Genomic DNA, 23,506 nt, shown 5'->3' with positions numbered 1-23,506 from the left:
AGGTAGCAACTGCCTCAGAATTTGTGTGTTCGTAGAAAATACAATACAGTTTGTACATCGGAACCTTTATGTTCCTTAATAATAGACGAACTTTCAGTCATGCCACTATTCAGTTGCAAAACAGCCGCACTCGGTTGAAATACCCCCGAAACAACAGCAGAAAAACCGATATCCTTTCTTCCACTAGGCACACGGTCATATAATCATAATGATTAAGGGATTTAAACGGGGTGTTTCAAGTGGCTAAGTGCAAATAATCATAGGTAAACTTCACAGTACATGGCAAATGCAATTTACAACTACTGTCCGTTCGCTTCTAAGAGTTCACTGAACGACGTTCCCTGTCTGAGTCAGCCCTGGTCGATGATCTGTAGGCAAGGGGGCGAGAGCTGGCCTTCTGAGTCATTGGCGAATTGTACTCGGGCGGCAACTGGCCGAGGCGAAGTCGATATCTTGATCCTCAGCGGCGCCCGTGGCGCCGATGTAACTCGCGCAAGTGGCGAGTCTCTATGGCACCGGCACCAGCTCGCATCTTTGCGCCTGTGGTGCTTTTGCCCTGGCTGTGTCTTGTTCGGACGACACAGCAAACTTAACCACTCCGAAGCTGTGTAATGAAACTTGCCTTAAGGTGCTGTCGCTTCGTAATAATATTATAAAAGGTGAAATTCTCGTGGACTGTGGAACTGGTGAAATAGTTTTCAAACCACGCAATACCCGCCATTCTCAACAATTCCCCTTTCCTCTTCAAACGCATGCAGTTCCCCGTAAGCTTATGCTCCGCGTTGACCATCAACATGTCGCCAGCACAGGCGCCTCGAGCCGCCACTGTCGGCCTCAGGCTGAACTGTTTCCTCTCATGGACAACTCTACATAGCTTGCTCGCGGGTCACAGCTAAGATTATTTGTTTCTAATGGGCAAAATATCAAATTTTGTATATAAAGGAATTTTCTAATTTTTGCAATTTCTTTAAACACAACACCCTGCTGTTCTCCTATCTAGGTATACTGGTATTTCATACTTCAAATATCTGTATGTGTACTTACAAAATTGATTTTTTCCGTCACCTCTTCTGTCAATCGCAGTTGCGTGTAGACCGGTTTCCCTGAACACACTAGAGCTTTAATAATAGAGACCAAAAATGCAGGGATTTTCTCTGCCCCGTGATGACTGTGTGTTGTGTGATGTCCTTAGGTTAGTTAGGTCTAAGTAGTTCTAAGTTCTAGGGGACTGATGACCATAGATGATAAGTCTCATAGTGCACAGAGCCATTTGAACCATTTTGAACCAAAAATGCATAATGAGATTTTTTGTATGCAGCGTCGTTGGAAATTGTTGGGTCCTTTAGAAGATCTTTCGCTGCAGTATTGCTCATTGCCTCCTCCCGCAATTTAAGAACAATATTGTCAATTTCTTCCAAATGCTCGCTGTAATATTCCATGGCCTCTGGCCACGTTCCCCAGCGGGTAAGTATGGGTTCCGGTGGAAATTTCTCTCGAAATAACTGGATTCTTGTAGGTGCTTTAATAAAGACCTTATTGATGGTTGAAACTAGCTTATTTACATGTGGAAATAATAGACGTATCGTCTCAGCTACATGATTCATGGCCTGCGCAAGGCATATGATATGGAGCAAGGCTGTGTAAAATACTTTCAACAATTTAAAAGCGCAATCATATATGCTGCTCCAAGTACTTTATTTCTACCTAGACTGTTGGGATAATTTGAGGGCTTTATAAATAAAGTGAGCAGTATTTCCTGGTTAGTCTTTTTAGCGCCTTGATGCAGATCAGAGGAGATATAGAGCGAGAGTTAGGGTCTAACTTAAGAACAATCAAATTAGCCACATATTGAACCTGTCTATCAGCTGCCTCATCTACAGAGACCCACATGTATGAATCGCCTATATCTTCCCTTATCCTGATGAATGTATTTCATATAAAGTATCTAAACAGTTCTTTCACAGTTTGGATTCTGACGTAATGCTGCGGTGACTGTATTTCCCTAGAAAACTTTTGAACTGGCTATTGTCAACTGCATTGAATGGTATGTTTGCTGTAACAATGGCTCGACACAGGTCAAGATGAAATTCGTTTTTGTTTGTTGCATGAGGTTTAGTTACAAACGTTTGTTTCAAGTTTGATTTGTTTTTTCAAATTTGCCTTGTGTTTAATCCCTGCAATATGCTGACTTACATGCGACCTCTGTTCAGATCGTACCTAAAACCGAGAATAAATGATAAATACTTTGTAAATCCTTAATTTTGTTAAGTAGATCTCGTACGTAAATTCTTGCACAAACAGTAATTTTGCATTCGCATGTGTCTGGTCCAAGCGAACGCGGGAAAAAAGGTGGAATCACTGTTCTCAGAGGGGGCGTAGCAGATAAAAGGTTATTTTGCATACATTGCAGTGAATAACTCTTCCGTCTGTAGAGAAATCAGGAAATTCTTGTATCTACTGACGAATCAGAGACGATTTGGAGCTAACTACTTCCGGCATGCTTGACTTTCCACACATACACTGTCGCTGTGAAATATTTCACCACATGCAAGCAGCACGCTGACCGACTGAATGAAGACGGCGCAGGTGTTTCAGACAGGGCAGAACACAAGGCTCCTCCGTGCCCTGCAAGCCCACGTGTCGGTTCACAGCGAGCGACAACGCAAACTGGCGTATGCTGTCGTCGTCTGACTCACGATTGGCGTTCACGCATGCGAGCAAACCAGTTATCATTCAGTTACTGTTTTCTACGTAGCCGGGAAGACCAGAAGAGTAGTTTTAGTCATATAAATTTTAATAGACTGGATTTTTAAAAATTAGATACTGTCGGGTTCGAACATGAAATTAGGTATTTTTATGATTTTTAAAAATGAGTTATAATCAGTTTCTAACATGAAATTGGGTATTTAAGGAACTATAAAATCACAATTTTCGATGAAATATTTGCGTTAATTCTTAGCTGGGAAGACCACGAGAGAATGTTAGACACAAAAATGTTTATTTTATTGGAATTTTAAAATTTAGGTACAATCAGGTACTCGCCTGAAATTAGGTATTTTTAGGTGCTATAAAATTAGCGTTTTCAATCATAAGTTGGCGTAATTTGTGTATGTACAACTTCTGTTGTCTTTATTTAATGAGAAACAAAATAGGTTTTTGCCTAAATGATTCAAATGGCTCTGAGCACTATGCGACTTAACTTCTGAGGTCATCAGTCGCCTAGAACTTCGTAAACCTAACTAACCTAAGGACATCACACAGATCCATGCCCGAGGCAGGATTCGAACCTGCGACCGTAGCGGTCGATCGGTTCCAGACTGTAGCGCCTAGAACCGCACGGCCACTCCGGCCGGCTTTTTGCCTAAAATCCGACGACAAATCATTAGTCATCAGTGATAATTTAATCGTGTTTTAGGCTGGGCTGTACGGTCACCCAATCTTCACGTCAGAGGGCGACTACCCAGCTGTCGTGAAGCAGAGGGTGGCGGAGAACAGTCAGGCTGAGGGATACCCCAGGTCCCGCCTCATTGAGTTCACTCCGGAGGAGGTCGAGTACATCAAAGGTGAGCACTGTGCGCTTTCGCAGCATTCTACGAAACACGTAAGTTACAACGTCCGTGAAAAACGTGAATCACTTTCAACAGCGGACCTATTCCATGTATTGGTAAATGAAGAAAAATTGCTTCTGACACTTCAGTTCTATAAGGTTAATGGGAGTAATAAAACTGTGAAAACAACAATGACAATGTCGTGTTAATGAAAGTGTAATCAACACAACGGAAAAAAAACTTTTGTCGTCCCAGGAGAAATAACGGTAACATCGTGTGACACGCCTCCAGCCTTGATTATGAACCCAATTCGACGAGCAAAACAGTCCTCAAGTTTGTTCAGGTACACTACGACCGGCCGGAGCCACTCGTTGACGATATCAGATCGCATGGAGCTCCAGTTCCAAACGCTGACAAACATTTGCTATGAGACTAAGACCAGGTGATGGGGTGATTTAAAGCGTCAGTTGCGGTGGAATAGGATGCATGAGTGTTCGCCATACCAGGACGTACGGATGCAGCCATGTAAAATGACTGTTGTCATCCTGGAAGACAAGAGTGTCTACAGCACACTCATCATGAAGATGTAGAAGAAAGGGCAGCATTCCAGTCACCGAGAATGTTGAAATCATCCGGGTACGTGTTCACAGCTCCCTTAATGAGTGGGTTATCACGATCCGTCGATGCGATTTCCAAACAGTAGTCAAAACTTCTCACAGTTTGTCCCAGAAATACGTAAAATAGTTTTTGCAGTATTTTTAATAATCATTGCACACAGGTATTCCTGCTTTAGTGTTAGTGCTATCTCAAAAAAAAAAAAAAAAATCTTATCGTTGGAACTGCATAAAACCGGGACAATATCTGCTGAACGTAGGTAACTTACAGGCACTGCTGGCAAAATAAAACTGTCAGGGTGTAAAATCCGATACTATTACTTTAAAATGACCGTAATTTAAAGCTATCGGCTCAGTACTTCACCTTATCTTTCCATTTGAAAAGAAACTGTAAGACTTAGTTGTGGAATGAATCTCGTGCTGGAATGAGACTTCTGCTACACGCACCCACCACTGGACGCTGCACTATACTATTTGCCGTATGACAGTACTGCATCAAGGTTAAGACTTATTCGACGCGAAGTGATAATTAAGGAAATTGTTTCTTACGACAAATTCCGTAATGTGAAAATCTGTTCGTGGCAAAAAAAATTTTTAAATTATTTCGTAAACTTTTCAGTCGGCTGCACGTACTCTTCAACAAATAATCAAATATGAAAGGATAACTACTTCTAGTTAATAACGGTTCATATCCGCATTTGGTCGCGCAAATTACATTCCGGGCTATCTACAATCACTAAACGGAATTGTAGATATGATCATTTACGTAAAGTTCCCCAATGCTTGTCCAGCACCAGGATATCCTCTAATACGTTTAAATCCACAGAAACGTTGCGTACTAACGTTCATTCCTCAGTTCCGTAATGCACATTAAAATGTTACTTATGGGATGAACCACATATTTTCGTTCATGTTTGTAAACAGCCAGGCTCCCGTACATACTTTTTTTTCTGTAACAGTCTGTGTGTGATAATAACTGTATTCTGTGACACCGTAGTAGAGATTTATCGATAATCAGCGATACTGAAATGGCCTGTTCCTGAAACATAATAGAATAGGGAAAAATGTTCTCATGTATCTGGAAAGGAGCGCGAGTCAGACTCAGTTACTGTGCCTCTCTTTCCTGGTTTGTCATAGCTTGCAGACATGCTGTGTAAGTTGCGTTACAATGTTTTTGTTTGCTGGTTTTAGAGTAATTAGATGGACCATCTGTTAAGAACTTTTGTAATTATTTTAAATTTATCTGCTCCGATTTCTTTTTTTTCCAAAGGATTCAGGTGAAGTCGACAGATCGTTGTCAACAGACTTTGTACTTGTCCATAGCAGTCAGCAATCATGAGATATAGTGCGGGACATTAAGCTGAGAATGTGGGTCTCACGGGGGGCGTGCCAAAGATATGTGCTTGCACTATCCTCTGTGTCCTCAGTGGCTCAGATGGACTGAGCGTCTGCCATGTAAGAAGGACATCCCGGGTTTGAGTCCCGGTCAGGGCACACATTTTCATTTGTCCCCGTTGACGTATATCAACGCCTAAGGGTAATCGTTTCATTGTAATTTCATGAGATAAACGACCGATTGTTTTAATTTAGCTTGCAATCATTCCATGCAAGAGATGTTACAAGGGATGCGGTGATTCGCCTCCTAATAATTATGCTGCTGGTCTTTGCCTATCTCAGACGCTGGTCCCATGTTCAGAAATTTGATGGTTACCTATTTTATAGTGAAGCGTTGATTTTCAAGAAGTTTATAAAAATAAACTAAAACTTGAGCTAAAGTTTGAGGTGCAACGCGTGAATATGACACGGAAACGAACTGCACCCTCTATACTGAGGTAACAAAGGGTTCGCAGCGTCACTGTTTCGGTGTATCAGATGTAGGTGACATCCATGACAATGAGTCACTGCATCGTAAGTAACAGGCGAACATAAGATTCCTGCTACCACGTGCTTGATGTTCAGTGAGGTTCCGTTGCCAGTACTCGGAGGATACTGCAGAAAGGTCGGAATAGTTACTTTAGCGCAGAGTGGACGTCGAGGTCCATCGACTTGTGAGGACTTCTAACTCCCTTTTAAACATCTCGACGGAGAGCAACCTGCGATGTGTGATTCGAACAGACACATTACGAAAATTTTATTGTCAGTTTGATGGGAGAAATTGGGAAACTTACTACGACAGGAGTACAGCGGTACCGCTTGCTGCTAGATAGATGTGGCACTGGCCATTGCACGATTTTCATGTCTTTTCTTAGTGGTTAGTAATGGAGCGCTTCACGGCGGAACAGTGTGTTGCTCTAGTGCAATCTTATTACAGTTTTAGTCAGTTTTGTCCAGAGACTGTTCACAAACTCCGAGGAAAGTATTGCCAACGTAATGTGCTGTATACGTCCACTGTTATGGGACTGACTACTAAATTTGAGAAAACAATTTCGGTTGTGGGCAATAAAACCTCGGAGCGTCGTATGCGGAAAAAACGCCATCGTGAGTAATAACATTAATGCAAGCCTGGTGAAACCCATACGCTGAATATCCGAGAAACTAGATACTCCCAGAACCGGCAAGCAACGAATTCTGAAACAAGGTGTGCACCTTTGAACCTACGAAACCCAGCTGACGTAAGAACGGAAGTCAGACGTTGCAAAAACAGACATAATGTCTAATAGGATAGCAGCAATCAGTGATTTTGTAGTGTTACTTATAATCCGTCTTGACTGCAAAATTTTTATTCTTATGACCGGTTTCGGTTGATGTGACGCAGCATGTGAAAGTTGCTGGATTTGGACGGGTTACTCCTGTAACCGAAATAACAGATCTGAAGACGGTTCTAGATGAACCGAAACCGGTCATATGAATAAAAATTTTGCAATCGAGACGAATTATAAGTAACACTGGAAGTCAGACGGCCATGAAAAGCGCTGAGCGTTTGCCCGCTGGATGCTTACTAATCAAAGAGCACACAAGAATTTCACCGAGAAAATAATTTTCACTAAGATGCGTACTTTCTGTAGAATGGCTTCCCGCAAAAGCGAACTTTCAGCACTTAGGGCCCAAAAAAAACCCTCGAGTAAGTATGGAAAAACCATTACATCCACGTCGAGCAAGTTCGTAGTGTGAATTTGGGCCGAGGTCTTAATTGGGCCGTACTTCTTTGAAGATAGTCGCGGATACGCATTGGCAGAGGACCACGGAAGCCACCGAAATATGTTAAAGGAGTGTGGCGCCTGGTGGACCTTCTGAATGCTGAAGATATCTGAATTATACAAGATGGCGCTACCTTCCACACATCGATTGCGAAAATGGGCTTGATAAAAGAGAGGTTCCCCAGAGAGGTCATTTCTCGCAATGGTGACGTGTAATGGCGACTTGGATCTTGTGATCTGACACCGTGTCATTTCTTTCTGAGGGAGTATTTTAAATCTGATGTGTACGCCAGCAAACTACGATCACACTCATAACTCAAGGCGTAATGCAGCCTGTAACTTCAGAACTAATGGTGCAGGTATACTGAAAAGTTGCGCAAGAGAGTATCAAAAGAACGAGAGTGTGCCATCGGCGTGGTGATGGGCGTCCGAGTAATATCTTATCTCATACGTAATCAAAGGTAGCGTATACTGCAATGCTAAGTAAATTGTTACGTAAATTGGAGGTGGAGGGGGAGAAATGGAAGAAAAGGATAGCAACTAGTGATGTCAACTGCACTGGGACGTAATGCGGAATCAGTAGCGCGCCAGACCAGCTGCAGCACAAGTAGTTATTCAATCTTACACTATATTTCAAACAATTACAATACGTCTCCTTGTATTTTGTTGTCTTGGATAATTTGCGAAGCTGTGTGGTAAGATGTAGCATTAAGTCTTCTTTACATTTCGTAACTGCTGTCAGGATGTAATGGACCGAATGTTCCTTGAGCAAAATGACAGCATTTCTTTTCATGTTCGGGTGTGCAACTCTGTTTCGATACAACAATATTATGAATGGCTCAAATGGTTCAAATGGCTCTGAGCACTATGGGACTTAACATCTAAGGTCATCAGTCCCCTAGAACTAAGAGCTACTTAAACCTAACTAACCTAAGGACATCACACAACTATTATGAAAGGGATAGTTGCTACTCGCTATACAGGGTGTTACAAAAAGGTACTGCCAAACTTTCAGGAAACATTCCTCACACACAAAGAAAGAAAATATGTTATGTGGACATGTGTCCGGAAACGCTTATTATCCATGTTAGAGCTCATTTTATGGCTCTGAGCACTATGGGACTCAACTGCTGTGGTCATTAGTCCCCTAGAACTCAGAACTACTTAAACCTAACTAACCTAAGGACATCACACACATCCATGCCCGAGGCAGGATTCGAACCTGCGACCGTAGCAGTCGCGCGGTTCCAGACTGTAGCGCCTAGAACCGCGAGACCACCGCGGCCGGCGCTCATTTTATTATTTCTCTTCAAATCACATTAATCATGGAATGGAAATACACAGCAACAGAACGTACCAGCGTGACTCCAAACACTTTGTTACAGGAAATGTTCAAAATGTCCTCCGGTAGCGAGGATACATGCATCCAACCTCCGTCGCATGGAATCAAATGGCTCTGAGCACTATGCGACCTAACTTCTGAGGTCATCAGTCACCTAGAACTTAGAATTAATTAAACCTAACTAACCTAAGGACATCACACACATCCATTCCCGAGGCAGGATTCGAACCTGCGATCGTAGCGGTCGCTCGATTCCAGACTGCAGCACCTAGAACCGCACGGCCACTCCAGCCGGCTCGCATGGAATCCCTGATGCGCTGATGCAGCCCTGGAGAATGGCGTACATCTACATCTACATCTACATCCATACTCCGCAAGCCACCTGACGGTGTGTGGCGGAGGGTACCCTGAGTACCTCTATCGGTTCTCCCTTCTATTCCAGTCTCGTATTGTTCGTGGAAAGAAGGATTGTCTGTATGCTTCTGTGTGGGCTCTAATCTCTCTGATTTTATCCTCATGGTCTCTTCGCGAGATATACGTAGCAGGGAGTAATATACTGCTTGACTCCTCGGTGAAGGTATGTTCTCGAAACTTTAACAAAAGCCCGTACCGAGCTACTGAGCGTCTCTCCTGCAGAGTCTTCCACTGGAGTTTATCCATCATCTCCGTAACGCTTTCGCGATTACTGAATGATCCTGTAACGAAGCGCGCTGCTCTCCGTTGGATCTTCTCTATCTCTTCTATCAACCCTATCTGGTACGGATCCCACACTGCTGAGCAGTATTCAAGTAGTGGGCGAACAAGCGTACTGTAACCTACTTCCTTTGTTTTCGGACTGCATTTCCTTAGGATCCTTCCAATGAATCTGTCTCGCATCTGCTTTACCGACGATCAACTTTATATGATCATTCCATTTTAAATCACTCCCAATGCGTACTACCAGATAATTTAAGGAATTAACTGCTTCCAGTTGCTGACCTGCTAATTGATAAGGGATCTATCTTTCTATGTATTCGCAGCACATTACACTTGTCTACATTGAGATTCAATTGCCATTCCCTGCACCATGCGTCAATTCGCTGCAGATCCTCCTGCATTTCGGTACCATTTTCCATTGTTACAATCTCTCGATACACCACAGCATCATCTGCAAAAAGCCTCAGTGAACTTCCGATGTCATCCACCAGGTCATTTATGTATATTGTGAACAGCAACGGTCCCATGACACTCTCCTGTGGTACACCTGAATTCACTCTTACTTCGGAAGACCTCTCTCCATTGAGAATGACATGCTGCGTTCTGTTATCTAGGAACTCCTCAATCCAATCACACAATTGGTCTGACAGTCCATATGATCTTACTTTGTTCATTAGACGACTGTGGGGAACTGTATCGAACGCCTTGCGGAAGTCAAGAAACACGGCATCTACCTGTGAACCCGTGTCTTTGGCCCTCTGAGTCTCGTGGACGAATAGCGCTAACTGGGTTTCACACGACCGTCTTTTTCGAAACCCATGCTGATTCCTACACAGTAGATTTCTAGTCTCCAGGAAAGTCATTATACTCGAACATAATACGTGTTCCAAAATTCTACAACTGATCTACGTTAGAGATATAGGTCTATAGTTCTGCGCATCTGTTCGACGTCCCTTCTTGAAAACGGGGATGACCTGTGCCCTTTTCCAATCCTTTGGAACGCTACGCTCTTCTAGAGACGTACGGTACACCGCTGCAAGGAGGGGGCCAAGTTCCTTCGCGTACTCTGTGTAAAATAGAACTGGTATCCCATCAGGTCCAGCGGCCTGTTCTCTTTTGAGCGAGTTTAATCGTTTCTCTATCCCTCTGTCGTCTATTTCGATATCTACCATTTTGTCATCTGTGCGACAATCTAGAGAAGGAACTACAGTTCAGTCTTCCTCTGTGAAACAGCTTTGGAAAAAGACTAAAGGCCGAAATGCTAAGCCTTTAGTCATCCTCTGTTTCAGTACCATTTTGGTCACAGAGTGTCTGGACATTTTGTTTTGATCCACCTACCGCTTGACATAAGACCAGAATTTCTTAGGATTTTCTGCCAAGTCAGTACATAGAACTTCACTTTCGAATTCATTGAACGCCTCTCGCATAGCCCTCCTCACACTACATTTCGCTTCGCGTAATTTTTGTTTGTCTGCAAGGCTTTGGCTATGTTTATGTTTGCTGTGAAGTTCCCTTTGCTTCCGCAGCAGTTTTCTAACTCGGTTGTTGTACCACGGTGGCTCTTTTCCATCTCTTACGATCTTGCTTGGCACATACTCATCTAACGCATATTGTACGATGGTTTTGAACTTTGTCCACTGATCCTCAACACTATCTGTACTTGAGACAAAACTTTTGTATTGAGCCATCAGGTACTCTGCAATCTGCTTTTTGTCACATTTGCTAAACAGAAAAATCTTCCTACCTTTTTTAATATTTCTATTTACGGTTGAAGTCATCAATGCCGTAACCGCTTTATGATCGCTGATTCCCTGTTCTGCGTAAACTGTTTCAAATAGTTCGGGTCTGTTTGTCACCAGAAGGTCTAATATGCTATCGCCACGAGTCGGTTCTCTGTTTAACTGCTCAAGGTAGTTTTCAGATAAAGCACTTAAAAAAATTTCACTGGATTCTTTGTCCCTGCCACCCGTTATGAACGTTTGAGTCTCCTAGTCTATATCCGGCAAATTGAAATCTCCACCCAGAACTATAACATGGTGGGGAAATCTACTCGAAATATTTTCCAAATTATCCTTCAGGTGCTCAGCCACAACAGCTGCTGAGCCAGGGGGCCTATAAAGACATCCAAATACCATGTCTGAACCTGCTTTAACCGTGACCTTCACGAAAATCATTTCACATTTCGGATCTCCGTCAATTTCCTTCGATACTATTGCACTTCTTATCGCTATAAACACGCCTCCCCCTTCACTGTCCAGCCTGTCTTTGCGGTATACATTCCAATCTGAGTTTAGGATTTCATTACTGTTTCCGTCTGGTTTCAGCCAACTTTCTGTCCCTAGTACTATATGGGCGTTGTGACCGTTTATTAATGAGAGCAGTTCTGAGACCTTTTTATGCAGTTTACAATTAGCACATTAATATTGTTATTCCCTGTTGCATTTTGCTTACTCCTACCTTGCCGCGTCTCAGGAGGCGTCTTTTAGGGCCTAGGGAGGGAATTCTCTAACCTAAAAAACCCCCATGTGTGCATTGTATCACAGCCGTCCACAATACGAGCACGAAGACTCTCTACATTTGGTACCGGGGTTGCGTAGACAAGAGCTTTCAAATGCCCCCATAAATGAAAGTCAAGAGGGTTGAGGTCAGGAGAGCGTGGAGGCCATGGAATTGGTCCGCCTCTACGAACCCATCGGTCACCGAATCTGTTGTTGAGAAGTGTACGAACACTTCGACTGAAATGTGTAGGAGCTCCATCGTGCATGAACCACACGTTGTGTCGTACTTGTAAAGGCACATGTTCTAGCAGCACAGGTAGAGTATCCCGTATGAAATCATGATAACGTGCTCCATTGAGCGTAGGTGGAAGAACATGGGGCCCAATCAAGACATCACCAACAATGCCTGCCCAAACGTTCACAGATAATCTGTATTGATGGCGTGATTACACAATTGCGTGCGGATTCTCGTCAGCCCACACATATTGATTGTGAAAATTTACAATTTGATCATGTTGGAATGAAGCCTCATCCGTAAAGAGAACATTTGCACTGAAATGAGGATTGACACATTGTTGGATGAACCATTCGCAGAAGTGTACCCCCGGACGCCAATCAGCTGCTGATAGTGCCTGCACACGCTGTACATGGTACGGAAAGAACTGGTTCTCCCGTAGCTCTCTCCATACAGTGACGTGGTCAACGTTACCTTGTACAGCAGTAACTTCTCTGACGCTGACATTAGGGTTATTGTCAACTGCACGAAGAATTGCCTCGTCCATTGCAGGTGTCCTCGTCGTTCTAGGTCTTCCTCGGTAGTGAGTCATAGGCTGGAATGTTCCGTGCTCCCTAAGACGCAGATGAATTGCGCCGAACGTCTTCCTGTCGGGACACCTTCTTTCTGGAAATCTGTCTCGATACAAACGTACCGCGCCACGGCTATTGCCCCGTGCTAATCCATACATCAAATGGGCATCTGCCAACTCCGCATTTGTAAACAGTGCACTGACTTCAAAACCACGTTCGTGATGAACACTAACCTGTAGATGCTACGTACTGATGTGCTTGATGCTAGTACTGTAGAGCAATGAGTCGCATGTCAACACAAGCACCGAAGTCAACATTACCTTCCTTCAATTGGGCCAACTGGCGGTGAGTCGAGGAAGTACAGTGCATACTGACGAAACTAAAATGAGCTCTAACATGGAAATAAAGCGTTTCCGGACACATGTCCACATAACATCTTTTCTTTATTTGTGTGTGAGGAATGTTTCCTGAAAGTTTGGCCGCACCTTTCTGTAACACCCTGTATAGTGGCGATGCTAAGTCGCAGATAGGTACAACAGAAAGGCTGTCAGAAAATGAAATTTCGGCCAACAAGGCCTTCGTCGGAGGCAGAACACACACACACACACACACACACACACACACACACACACAAACGCAACTCACACACACGTGACCGCAGTCTCTGGCTGCTGTGGTCTCAGCAGCCAGAGACTGTGATCATGTGTGTGTGAGTTGCGTTTGCGTGACGTGTGTATGTACGTTCTGTGTCCGACGAAGGCCTTGTCCGAAAGCTCATTTTCTGGCAGTCTTTTTGTTGCGCCTATCTCCGACTCAACATCTCCTCTGTTTGCTGAGTAGCAACTACCCTTTTCATAATATTGTTGCATTCTGTCCTGGAGTTTACATTGTTGAATTCTATCTGCGTGTAAAAAGTCTGCTGGTGTGATACTGTCTGGTGCTGTCCTGCATATGCAAGCTAATTTTTGTCTAAGCGTTTGCCGGATATCCTGTACTTTAGCGCACACTAATCATAGCTCCTCAGTATCCATTAAGCCACGAGATGCCGACAGCGGAGACTCTATGAGGTGGATGGCGTGAAGTCTGAGTTGGTAGGCATTTTTCTGATGACAGTCTTGTACCACGTCTCAGGTATTTCAACGACGGAACTGTGTCAAGCAGGACACAGCTAATGGTGTATTCGGATATTACGTGTTTTGTTTTTCCTACTCATCCGCATTAACTGAAATTTTTCTAAATTTACAGCCAGCTGCCATAAATCACACCAATTAGATATTTTGTCTAATTGCCCACCTTCTCCGCCAAATCGTTTATGTATATGGAGAACAAAAGCGGTCCTGTCATACTTCCTTGGGGCACTTCTGACGATAACTTTGACGAACACTCGCCGTCGAGGACACATACTGGCCTCTATAGCTTAAGAAGTCTTGGAGCCACTCACATATCTGTGAACCTATCCCACGTGCTCGTATCTTCTTTAAGCCTGCAATGGGACACTGTGTCAAACATTTTCTGGAAATCTAGAAACATGGAATCTGCTGTTGCCCTTCAGCCATAGTTCGCAGTATATCACGTGAGAAAACGGAAAACTCTGTTTCATAAGAGGGATCCCTTCTGAAAACAAGCTGATTCATGGACATAAGTTTCTTCGTCTCCAGAAAATTTATAATCGATCTGTGAATGAGTTCAAGGAGCCTGCAGCAAACTGATGTTACGGATATTGGTCTGTAATTTTGCAGGTCCGTTTTTTTACTCTTCTTATGTATATAGGAATCATCCGTCCCCTTTTTCCAGTCGCTTGGGACTTGGCGGTGGGCGAGAAATTCGCGATAAATTCAAGCAAGGTAAGAGTACAATGTCGTAGGGCGTTCGTTGAAAAACCGAAATGGAATTCCATGCAGACCTCGTGACATTTTTGTTTTCAAATCTGTCACTTTTTTATCTACGACAGGGATATTTTTTGCTATATCGTCCACACTGAAGTCTATTCGATGGTCAAACGACGGTTTGTTTGTACATTTCTCCTGCTTGAACGTTTTCTTGAATGTAATATTAAAACTTAGGCTTTCGATTTGCATCTTCAGTTGCTACACCAGACTGGTCAACAAGTGACAAACCTTCGATCCACTTCGCGATTTTACATAGGACCAGAATTTTCTAGGGTTCTCTGCCAGATCTTATGCTAAGATGTGACGGTGATGACTGACTTTTCACAGACTCGCGAATCTCTACTAACTTTTGGTTGTCGTTCTTTTCGCGTTCCCTCTTGAACCGGGAATGCAACAGCTCCTGCACCCTCAGCATTTTCCGAATCTCGTTGTGAAACCATGGTGGGTCTTTTCCGTCCTTTATCCGCTGACTAGGCAAATAATTCTCCAGACCACGATTTACAAGCTGCTTAAACTTTGTCCATAATTCCTCTACGTCCATTCCACAGGAACCAACTTATGTTAGTTCACTGTCTAATTGAGATGCTGACAATTGCTTATCTGCTCTTTCTAGCAGAAACACTCTCCTAATTTTCTTGACTGATTTATTAAGTTTCGTAACCATAGTTGCTATAATGACATCACGATCGCTATTCCCTGTTTGTTACTGACATTTTCGATAAAGTCAGGCCTATTTGTATAAGGTATAAGATATTTTCACTGCTTGTGGGCTGCCGAACTAGCTTTTTGTGGTGTGTGTACTGTAAGACCTTCGGTACACACACCATCAGATTATTTGACTCGTCGCTCTAACGAATTAGGCGAGTGTCAGCATTATGTCTCGTGGTCTTATTGTGGCGTGTTTATCTTCTGCCGTTAGGTCAGACGACACAAATGCCACTTGCACGCTTAGAGTAGCAGATTGACGGTGACCAACTTTAAAAAGAACTTGATTAATTTTCACACACATTTATTAAAATAATAACAAGCATAAAAATAACTGAACTTGGTTCTGGATGCTATTTACAATTGACAATCTGAATTTCCTTTGGGCTTGGTACGTTAATCTTGTTCTCACATATGTCTGATACTTGACAAAGTGTCTATACATTTCTCTTCATGGCTATGTACAGGAATATGATAAATTTTTTAGGCGCAGACTGAAACTTGACTATAGACTAATGCAGACTGGTGCAGACAAATGCAGACTGACTAATCGGAGGTCTGTACACTCGTTATAATACCTCGCGCGTTCAGGTATCACTGCGCGAGTGTGATCCGCGAGGAGAAACGGTTCTACGTTAGCAGCAATCTCATTGGCTGCGTTACATATTAATACGCGGATCGGCGGAAGCAGAATTTGGTCCGTCTCTAAGACAGCGCCATCTCGTAGTGCGGAGACGGACGAGCGCTGCGCCTGTGCTGTTGTGCTTAGCGGGGCGCGCTCTAGTGGGAAAGTTGTGTACGCGCTGACTACGCGGAACTATGCACAACACTTTTCAAGACAGTTTTCAAAAAACGTGTTCAAAAGTACTTCGCACGACTGCGTGTCTGTACCTCTCCAATGAATCCGTAGACATCCCAGTCTATACATGGTAGGTTAAAATCGCCTCCAAATACGAGAGTAAGTCAACTACTATCCGAAATGTAGTTACATTTTTGTTTATTTTGGTAGAACTGTCGTTTTACGTTGATGACGCATGCTTTGTTTATTTGTTGTTATATCTTTGCAATTTTCAAGCTGCTAGGTTAGTTTCGTTATCGCTGCCGTGCTGTTAATCATAGCTGCTCCGCTGTCTATTTGCACCAAATAAGAACAACCTTCAGTGATCCGTTTTTTGTGGTCGGAAGGCGTAACAGGGGCCGAAATTCATCGAAGGCTTTCGGTACAGTACGGGAACTGTGTTTTGCCACAACGAAGTGTCTACGAATGGATTGAAAAATTCCGAAATGGCCGCACAAGTGATACGCACGATGAAGGAGCCAGACGACTGTTTACCGCCACAAATGAAGAAACCATTGAGCGTTCACGTGAAACGATTCTCTTAGGCAGACGATTACCTATTGGCGAAGCGGCATATCATCTGCAAATTAGTCACGGTTCCGCCTACGAAATCATCCACAAAAGACTTGGGTTTCATAAAGTTTGTACAATATGGCTCCCAAAACAACTCACACAGTTGCATAAACAAAGGCGCTTGCTATGGTATCGAAGGAGAGAAGGGATAGGATCATTACTGGTGACGAAACGTTGATCCCTCATTACGAGCCGGAGAGTAAAAGGCAGAGTATGGAATGGAAACATCCAAATTCGCCGTGTAAGAAAAAGTTCAAGACCCAACCGTCCGCAGGAAAACTGACGCTTAACAGTTTTTTGGGACGCACAAGGTCCAGTACTGGGACATTGTGGAGAAAGGGGCTAAGCAATAAACAGTGTACGTTACAGTGAGCTGCTAAAGCCTGCAATTAGAAGCAAACGCCGAGGATTGCTGTCAAAAGGTGTCGTGTTGCTGCACGACAAAGCCCGTCCGCATACTGCTGCCCACACTGCTGAAAAGCTCCAGAAACTCAAATTTGAAGCAGTGGATCATCCTCCATATAGACCCGATCTTGCCCCCTGTATCACTTGTTTGGTCCACTCGATTTGCCTCTGACGAAGCAGTGAAAGAAGCGGTACATTCCTTGCTCACAGCTCAACCGAGAACCTTCTTTTATGAGGGCATCAGGAAGCTTGTACAACGATGGGCCAAGTGCGTTGAAATGCAAGGAGACTATGTCGAAAAATTATGTTCTTGTAAGTTTCCTATTTGATTACAATAAAATTTTATAACTACTTTGCAGTTAATAATTGACTTACCCTCGTAGTATTGCATGAGCTGGGTATTTATGAACTGCCACACCAGTCAGCCAGTCACACAGTCAGCCAGTCTTTGAATGACTCTAGAACTGTCCCAGCAGAATCGGGTGTCCGGTAAACACCTCCAGCAGTTAACTTGGTTTCACTTAGCCCTGTTATACGTGACCAGATAACTTCACTGTCACACTCACCGCCGGCCTCCATCAAGACAGTGCTTTTGTCGACAGCAATAAACACTCCCCCTCCTATGACCCCTAATTTGTCTTTCCGATATATGTTCCATGACTTGTTAAATATCTCAGAGCTTTCCACTTCCTGTATCAGCCAGCTCTCAGTCCCGAGAATAATTTGAGAGTGAGAACATTTCCGGAAGGTAGTACATTCAGAAACTGTTACGAATATTTCGACAATTTACTGATAAAATTTTGACAGATAAAGTGTCTTTACTCTCGAGCATGGTCTGACTTCCCCTGCTGCGTAATGACTGGCAAGTGTTCATCAGAGTTCCTTAGACTATCGCCTAGAGTAAAAAAAAAACATGTGCACCTCACAAGTACTCTGCTATCTGAGTAGCTGTTCGTTTTGTGTAGCGCACCCCTAATCTATCAAAGGGAGTTCTACAAATCCTCGCCCGATAACGCAAGCCAAGACCATCCAGAGTCCATGGATGCTTTGGCTCCAGACCACAGGATCGCCGCTCTACTCTGGTAACAAGGCTCCATTCTGCGAGCTCTGCTTGCACCCTACATGTGAGGCCAGCAGTCTTCACCACTTCCGCCAGTCGCTGTATGAACTGTCGATAGCCCAGGTGTCGTTGGTGCAACGTGAGTCGCAAACTGCAGACGACTGCACCCTACGCGCCCGATAGCTGCAGGCGTGATCGCACATCTCGGATGAGCCTCCCCCCCCCCCCCCCCCCTCACTTTCGGCACACATACCGAGTGCACATTGGCTTTCTTTGCAGCCCTGAACGCTATCTCCCAAAGGGACTCCATAACGCACCTAAATGTGGAGCTCCCAATGGCTAGTAAATCCCTGCCTGCCCGAACCCTGCTGGAGGAGCAGCTACGTGTCCAATCACATGGTGAATTGGCGAGGTTACCCGTCCACTCTCTACATCGGCCGACCGCATCAAGTGACGCAAATGCGTTACCACCCGCCACTCGTTCTGCTGCGAGGGCAGATCCACCGTGTCGGGTACTTTATGAGGTGCCTCGGCAGCAGAGTCCACGAGCGAAACGAACTACAGCTTTGTGCCCCTGCAATGTGCTAGATTATCTGCCACCGCTACCTCCCAAGGCAGCAGTCTGAAGGTGGCTGACCGTAGCCAAATGAGCATACAGCTGCTCGTGAACTGCGGCGAGTTCCTCATGGGTCTGCGCACAACTTTGATACATCCTACCCATCATAGCAAGACTAACTGAAGAAGTAAACTATAAAATCCGACAGAATGCTAGGCATGCAACTTGCTCCCCTTGTGATGTAACAGCAGTTGACGCTGATGCACAATCAGCTATGTAGCTGGCTGTTCATAAGAAATTAAAACTGCACTAGAGACTGCCTGGATTTACATGCATACGTGCCCAAAGTAATAGACACTACGCCGACTACAGCTGTTACGAAATCCGTGAAATGTATCCACAGCTGCGAATACGAACAACCGGCTGTACTCAGAGACACATTACGTAATTCCCATGCAGGGGAGGACATTTTAATTGAAAATCACTGCTTGGTAACAGCGGGTAGATACGATATTGCAGTGCCTGTATTGCTAAGAAGAACGCTGCAGTGTTCCTTCCAACACGCATACATGTCCAAAGGAACGTATTCGCAGTTACCAATACGAATAACTGTGAGCTGTATAAGGCAATAATGACAATGAATATTTGTGCCGGATCGAGACTCGAACTGTATTTCCTGCTTTATACGGGCGGTCATCTTATCCGCTTTTCTTAAATTTCTTTTATTATTGTTGTAATGGAAAAGAAAAGGGAGGTCCACACTCCGATTGAAAAAAAGCAAGCAGTCACTCCACTAGTAGTTACAACTAGGACCCTCGTGTTTGCCTGGCCATCGCAGCGTGTCTTCTCACATCTTTTGTTGGGTACCGTTGTTTGTTCCAAAGTCATCTGCATTTCAACACGTTCATCGTCTCTCGCAATGAATGATCCAGCTATACGGCAGATTGTGTAGTGCACTCCAGAGGTAGTTCGAAAACTAATGTCTATAGTTGGAGTTCCTAACAATGGTACAATGCCGTTCCTCCATATAGTTCCAGAAATCGAGTACATCCTTTGGGCCATCACTGGATAAGTAATGGACTGCATGGCCTCGGACCAACGTGACGGCGTCGCTCCTGGTTCTCAGATAGTATGTTTCGTCTGGATGAAGAAGACTTTGAGTGGTGACGTGTGTCAGTGTTACCGTTAGTAGGAAAGCCAACACTGGTTTGACAAAGCACAGCCTCAGCTCAGATAAGGCGGCATCCGACTGTGTCAGTCACATTGCACTGCACACTGTTGCGGGATTCCGCCATGTGGTTTTTATGTAGCTGTACCTGTGTGATGTGTTTCATGTTGACTCTCACGTATCAATTGGATCGGACATTAGAGCCGAGTAAGGCTGTGTGAACTGTCCGCCACACGATACGCCATTGCATGATGGGGTGTATCGTTTCCACCACATTCGGATGCCGTATGCATTGCATGACGCAATAGATCTCCATCGCCGTCGCCAAAGTAAGTTCCAAATAATAACCGCCAAGGTAGAAGAACGGTGCTGGGATGTTTTGCAGTGACACTGGGGACGCGAGGGAGACTGGCGCCAAAGCTTCCCACAGCAAGCTCGTAAGGCTGGTGGGACAGCAATGCCAGAACCCTAAATGTGAACCAACGAACATGACAACGTTTACCAGCCCTACTCTTCCCCTGTCCTTGGGGAGGGTGAAGTAGCCGAGAGTCGCCATAATGCTGGAAGTGCTTGTGCGACATGCAGGGTTGGCGGCGCTAGGTAAACATTGGCATACTGTGTTTTTTTGGAGGATGTTCGAAGTCTGCAGGTGGTGATTTGCTATCCCTGCTCTAATTTGGTGCAGGAAGCGTTGCCGGCCGGGGTGGCCGAGCGGTTCTAGGCACTACAGTCGAACCGCGCGACCGCTACGGTCGCAGGTTCGAATCCTGCATCGGGTATGTATGTGTCTGATGTCCTTAGTTTAGTTAGGTTTAAGTAGTTCTGAGTTATAGGGGACTGATGACCTCAGAAGTTAAGTCCCATAGTGCTCAGAGCCATTTGAACCATTTTCGCAGGGAGCGCCTATAATTTCGGGTCGTCGTACGGCGTTTATCGTTCATCTAAACCCAAGCACCTCATCTGGTCGCTGATACGCAAGGGGGTGACACTGTCGGGTGGTAATCCCGTCCAGATTCGCATGGCTAGTGACTTTCGACGTTAAATAGAACACCAGGGGCAGCCCCGTATGTCGTCATCAATTCCATGGCGTCCCTCGTATCATCACCGCTGCAAAGTACCAATATCAAGTCGTTCACATATGCGGTGCATCGGAACGTCGCAGCATCGAACATCCATCAGCCAGTAGGCCGCGTAAGGATTCTACGGCCAACGCGTATAATATCGTCGATAATGGGCAGCTTAGGCGCAACAAGTGGCGAATCTGGATGGCTGCAGTTAAACGTCCGTTAACGAGCACCTTTGATGACGCATTACCTATTAGGCGCACACCACTTCGATAAAGCAGTGTGGGTGCCCATGCTCCAGAGAACTGCAGTCAAGAATGAGTGGTCAACTCGCTCAGATGCTTGACTTAAGTCGCCAGTGGTGTCGGCTCCCTGTATCGGCATAGCTGCACGTATGTTGTGTAGAACCCCCGCGCCCACCTCACCTCCAACGATGCTTGATCCTGCGAAATTACATACTGTATTGCACTCCTAAAACGCTTAACAGTTAACCTGGTGAAAATTTTCATGTAACTCTTCAGCAGCGTAAAGCGCCGGTAACCGTGAATACGGGACTGTACTTCGGTTTATAAACAGGCGCTATTACACCTTCTAAGAATTTTAGAGGAAGTGGTACATCTGTAGACATCAGTTCTTGGCAAATCTCTGCCCAGCATGGCACCAACAGCTGCTTGAAGGCCCAATAAAACTGCAACGGGAGGCCGTCTGGTCCCGAGCTCTTGTTGGTAGCTCCTATGGCGATGGCAGCAGGCACCCCGTTTTCAGACACGTCCCCAATCAAGCTGCTTCCAGTGCGTATGGTATGGGGGTGTGGATCAACCCTGAGACGTCTGTAACGACCGCCGGATCTGGTTTACCACGCCGAATACAGTTGAGCATAATCACCATGAAAAGCTTTGGCTACCTGCCATTGTTCGTTGAGACGTTACCACCCTCCGTGTCGATAGCGTGCTCCAGGGCCCGTCGCGACCCGACCTTTTCTGCTCCGTGTGTATTTGGTACACACTGTGGGCAAGCGCTCGTGTGCACGCGCGCGTCCTCTGAGCCTTCTGCAACGTTGTCACTTTCCTGTCCCGTTGTGCAGAGGAGGCAATCTTCGGAAGGTGCGTGCCACCGCCTTTTGCGAGGCGATCGCTGCTTACAGACATGAGTTCTCGTGTCAGAGTATGGGTGCTGATCGGTCGCCATCGCTCCCTCACTAAGGACGGTCGAGACTGGCGCGAACCTGTTGTCGACGTCCATCATTTTCTTGAAGTTCGCCCGTTGACAGCGGTTGTGGACGTAGCAGTATTTTTGTAGCGTGGGGTGGTGTCGTGAGCTAGGTCGTGTCCTCGCTGGAAGGCCTCAGAGCACGTCTCCACCCGCAGATGATCAATGGCTCAATGACTCTGAGCAGTATGGGACTTAACATCTGAGGTCATCAGTCCCCTAGAACTTAGAACTACTTAAACCTAAGGACATCACACACATCCATGCCCGAGGCAGGATTCGAACCTGCGACCGTAGCAGTCGCGCGGTTCCGGACTGAAGCGCCTAGAACCGCTCGGCCACTGCGGCCGTCCGCAGATGATCAGTGGTTTCTTCGTCCATAGGGGACGTCTTCGCCACCTTGATTTAGTAGACGAGGATGATTGTCTCCTCCGCCGGTGGCGCCGATGCTCCGGTCGGTGTTCGCGTCAGCCGGCGTTGAATACACTGACCACAGTCAGAACACGTGGGTGATTGGCCACCGTACGTTACTAACGTATGGCAAACACGGATGCTCAGGTAGGAACGGGACGTGTTTCGTCAGTTCGATTTTTAGTTGATGGACACCATCATACACCCTATAAAACCCAAACGTTTCTCCAGCACATTGCTGATCACGCTGCCGTACGGTCGGGAAGCTGCAGTTACGACGTCGGTTGGCACCTCAAAGGGGAGTTGAACGACTCTGAATGTGCGCGAGTCCAGGGCCGCGTGGTCCGCTGTGGACGCCCTCGTGTGACGAATGCAGTGTTTGAACTCAAATGAGTTCGCGAATTGGTTCACCACAGTTGTGCACAACTCGGCATTTGCCATCCTGATGTAAACGACGCTGGCCGTAACTGAGAGATGGATGCCCACGATGTGCGTACGATCAAGGAGGAGATCGTCTCGAGGGAATCGTTCGACGTCATGCGCGCGTGGTCTGGCGTGATCCTGTTGAAAAGTGACTTGGATCGTTGTGCAGTATTTAGGACGTGTGCCTAACGACTCGCGACGGCCACTCGAAGCAAGCAGGTGCCCGCGCGCAGCTCCGCTAACCGCACGCAAACAGACGTCCGCTCCTCAACGCTGCTAGGTGTGGCCTGTTGGCTACCCGTGCACGACTTAGCTGCACTCGTGGACACATTATGAAGTCCCATACAGGAGAGGACACTTTAATTGAAAGTCGCTGCCCGATAACGGCGAATAAATATGATGTTGCAATATCTGTGATGTTAAGAACAACGTTGCAATGTTCCTTCCGAGATGCACGCATGTCCCAAGAAACATTGCATCGTTCTTCTTAACAAAACAGACACTGCAGTTTCGTATCGTCGTTTATATGGAACGCTATGACTGAACAGGGTTGAACGGAATGG

At 45.3% G+C, this 23,506-nt stretch overlaps 1 protein-coding gene across 1 annotated transcript in view; it reads left to right on the top strand.

The window, feature by feature from the left end:
- Positions 1–23,506, top strand: part of LOC126413268 (myrosinase 1-like) — a 116,944-nt gene that overhangs the window by 72,581 nt on the left and 20,857 nt on the right. Inside the window, exon 7 of the mRNA XM_050083170.1 lies at positions 3,416–3,563. Coding sequence (XP_049939127.1) covers positions 3,416–3,563 — 148 coding nt within the window. The remainder of the gene's footprint in view (positions 1–3,415; positions 3,564–23,506) is intronic.

Source organism: Schistocerca serialis, chromosome 7, assembly GCF_023864345.2.
Source record: "Schistocerca serialis cubense isolate TAMUIC-IGC-003099 chromosome 7, iqSchSeri2.2, whole genome shotgun sequence".
NCBI lineage: Eukaryota > Metazoa > Arthropoda > Insecta > Orthoptera > Acrididae > Schistocerca > Schistocerca serialis.
The sequence above is the reverse complement of the archived record's forward strand: the minus strand, read 5'-3'. Positions and strand labels throughout refer to the sequence as shown.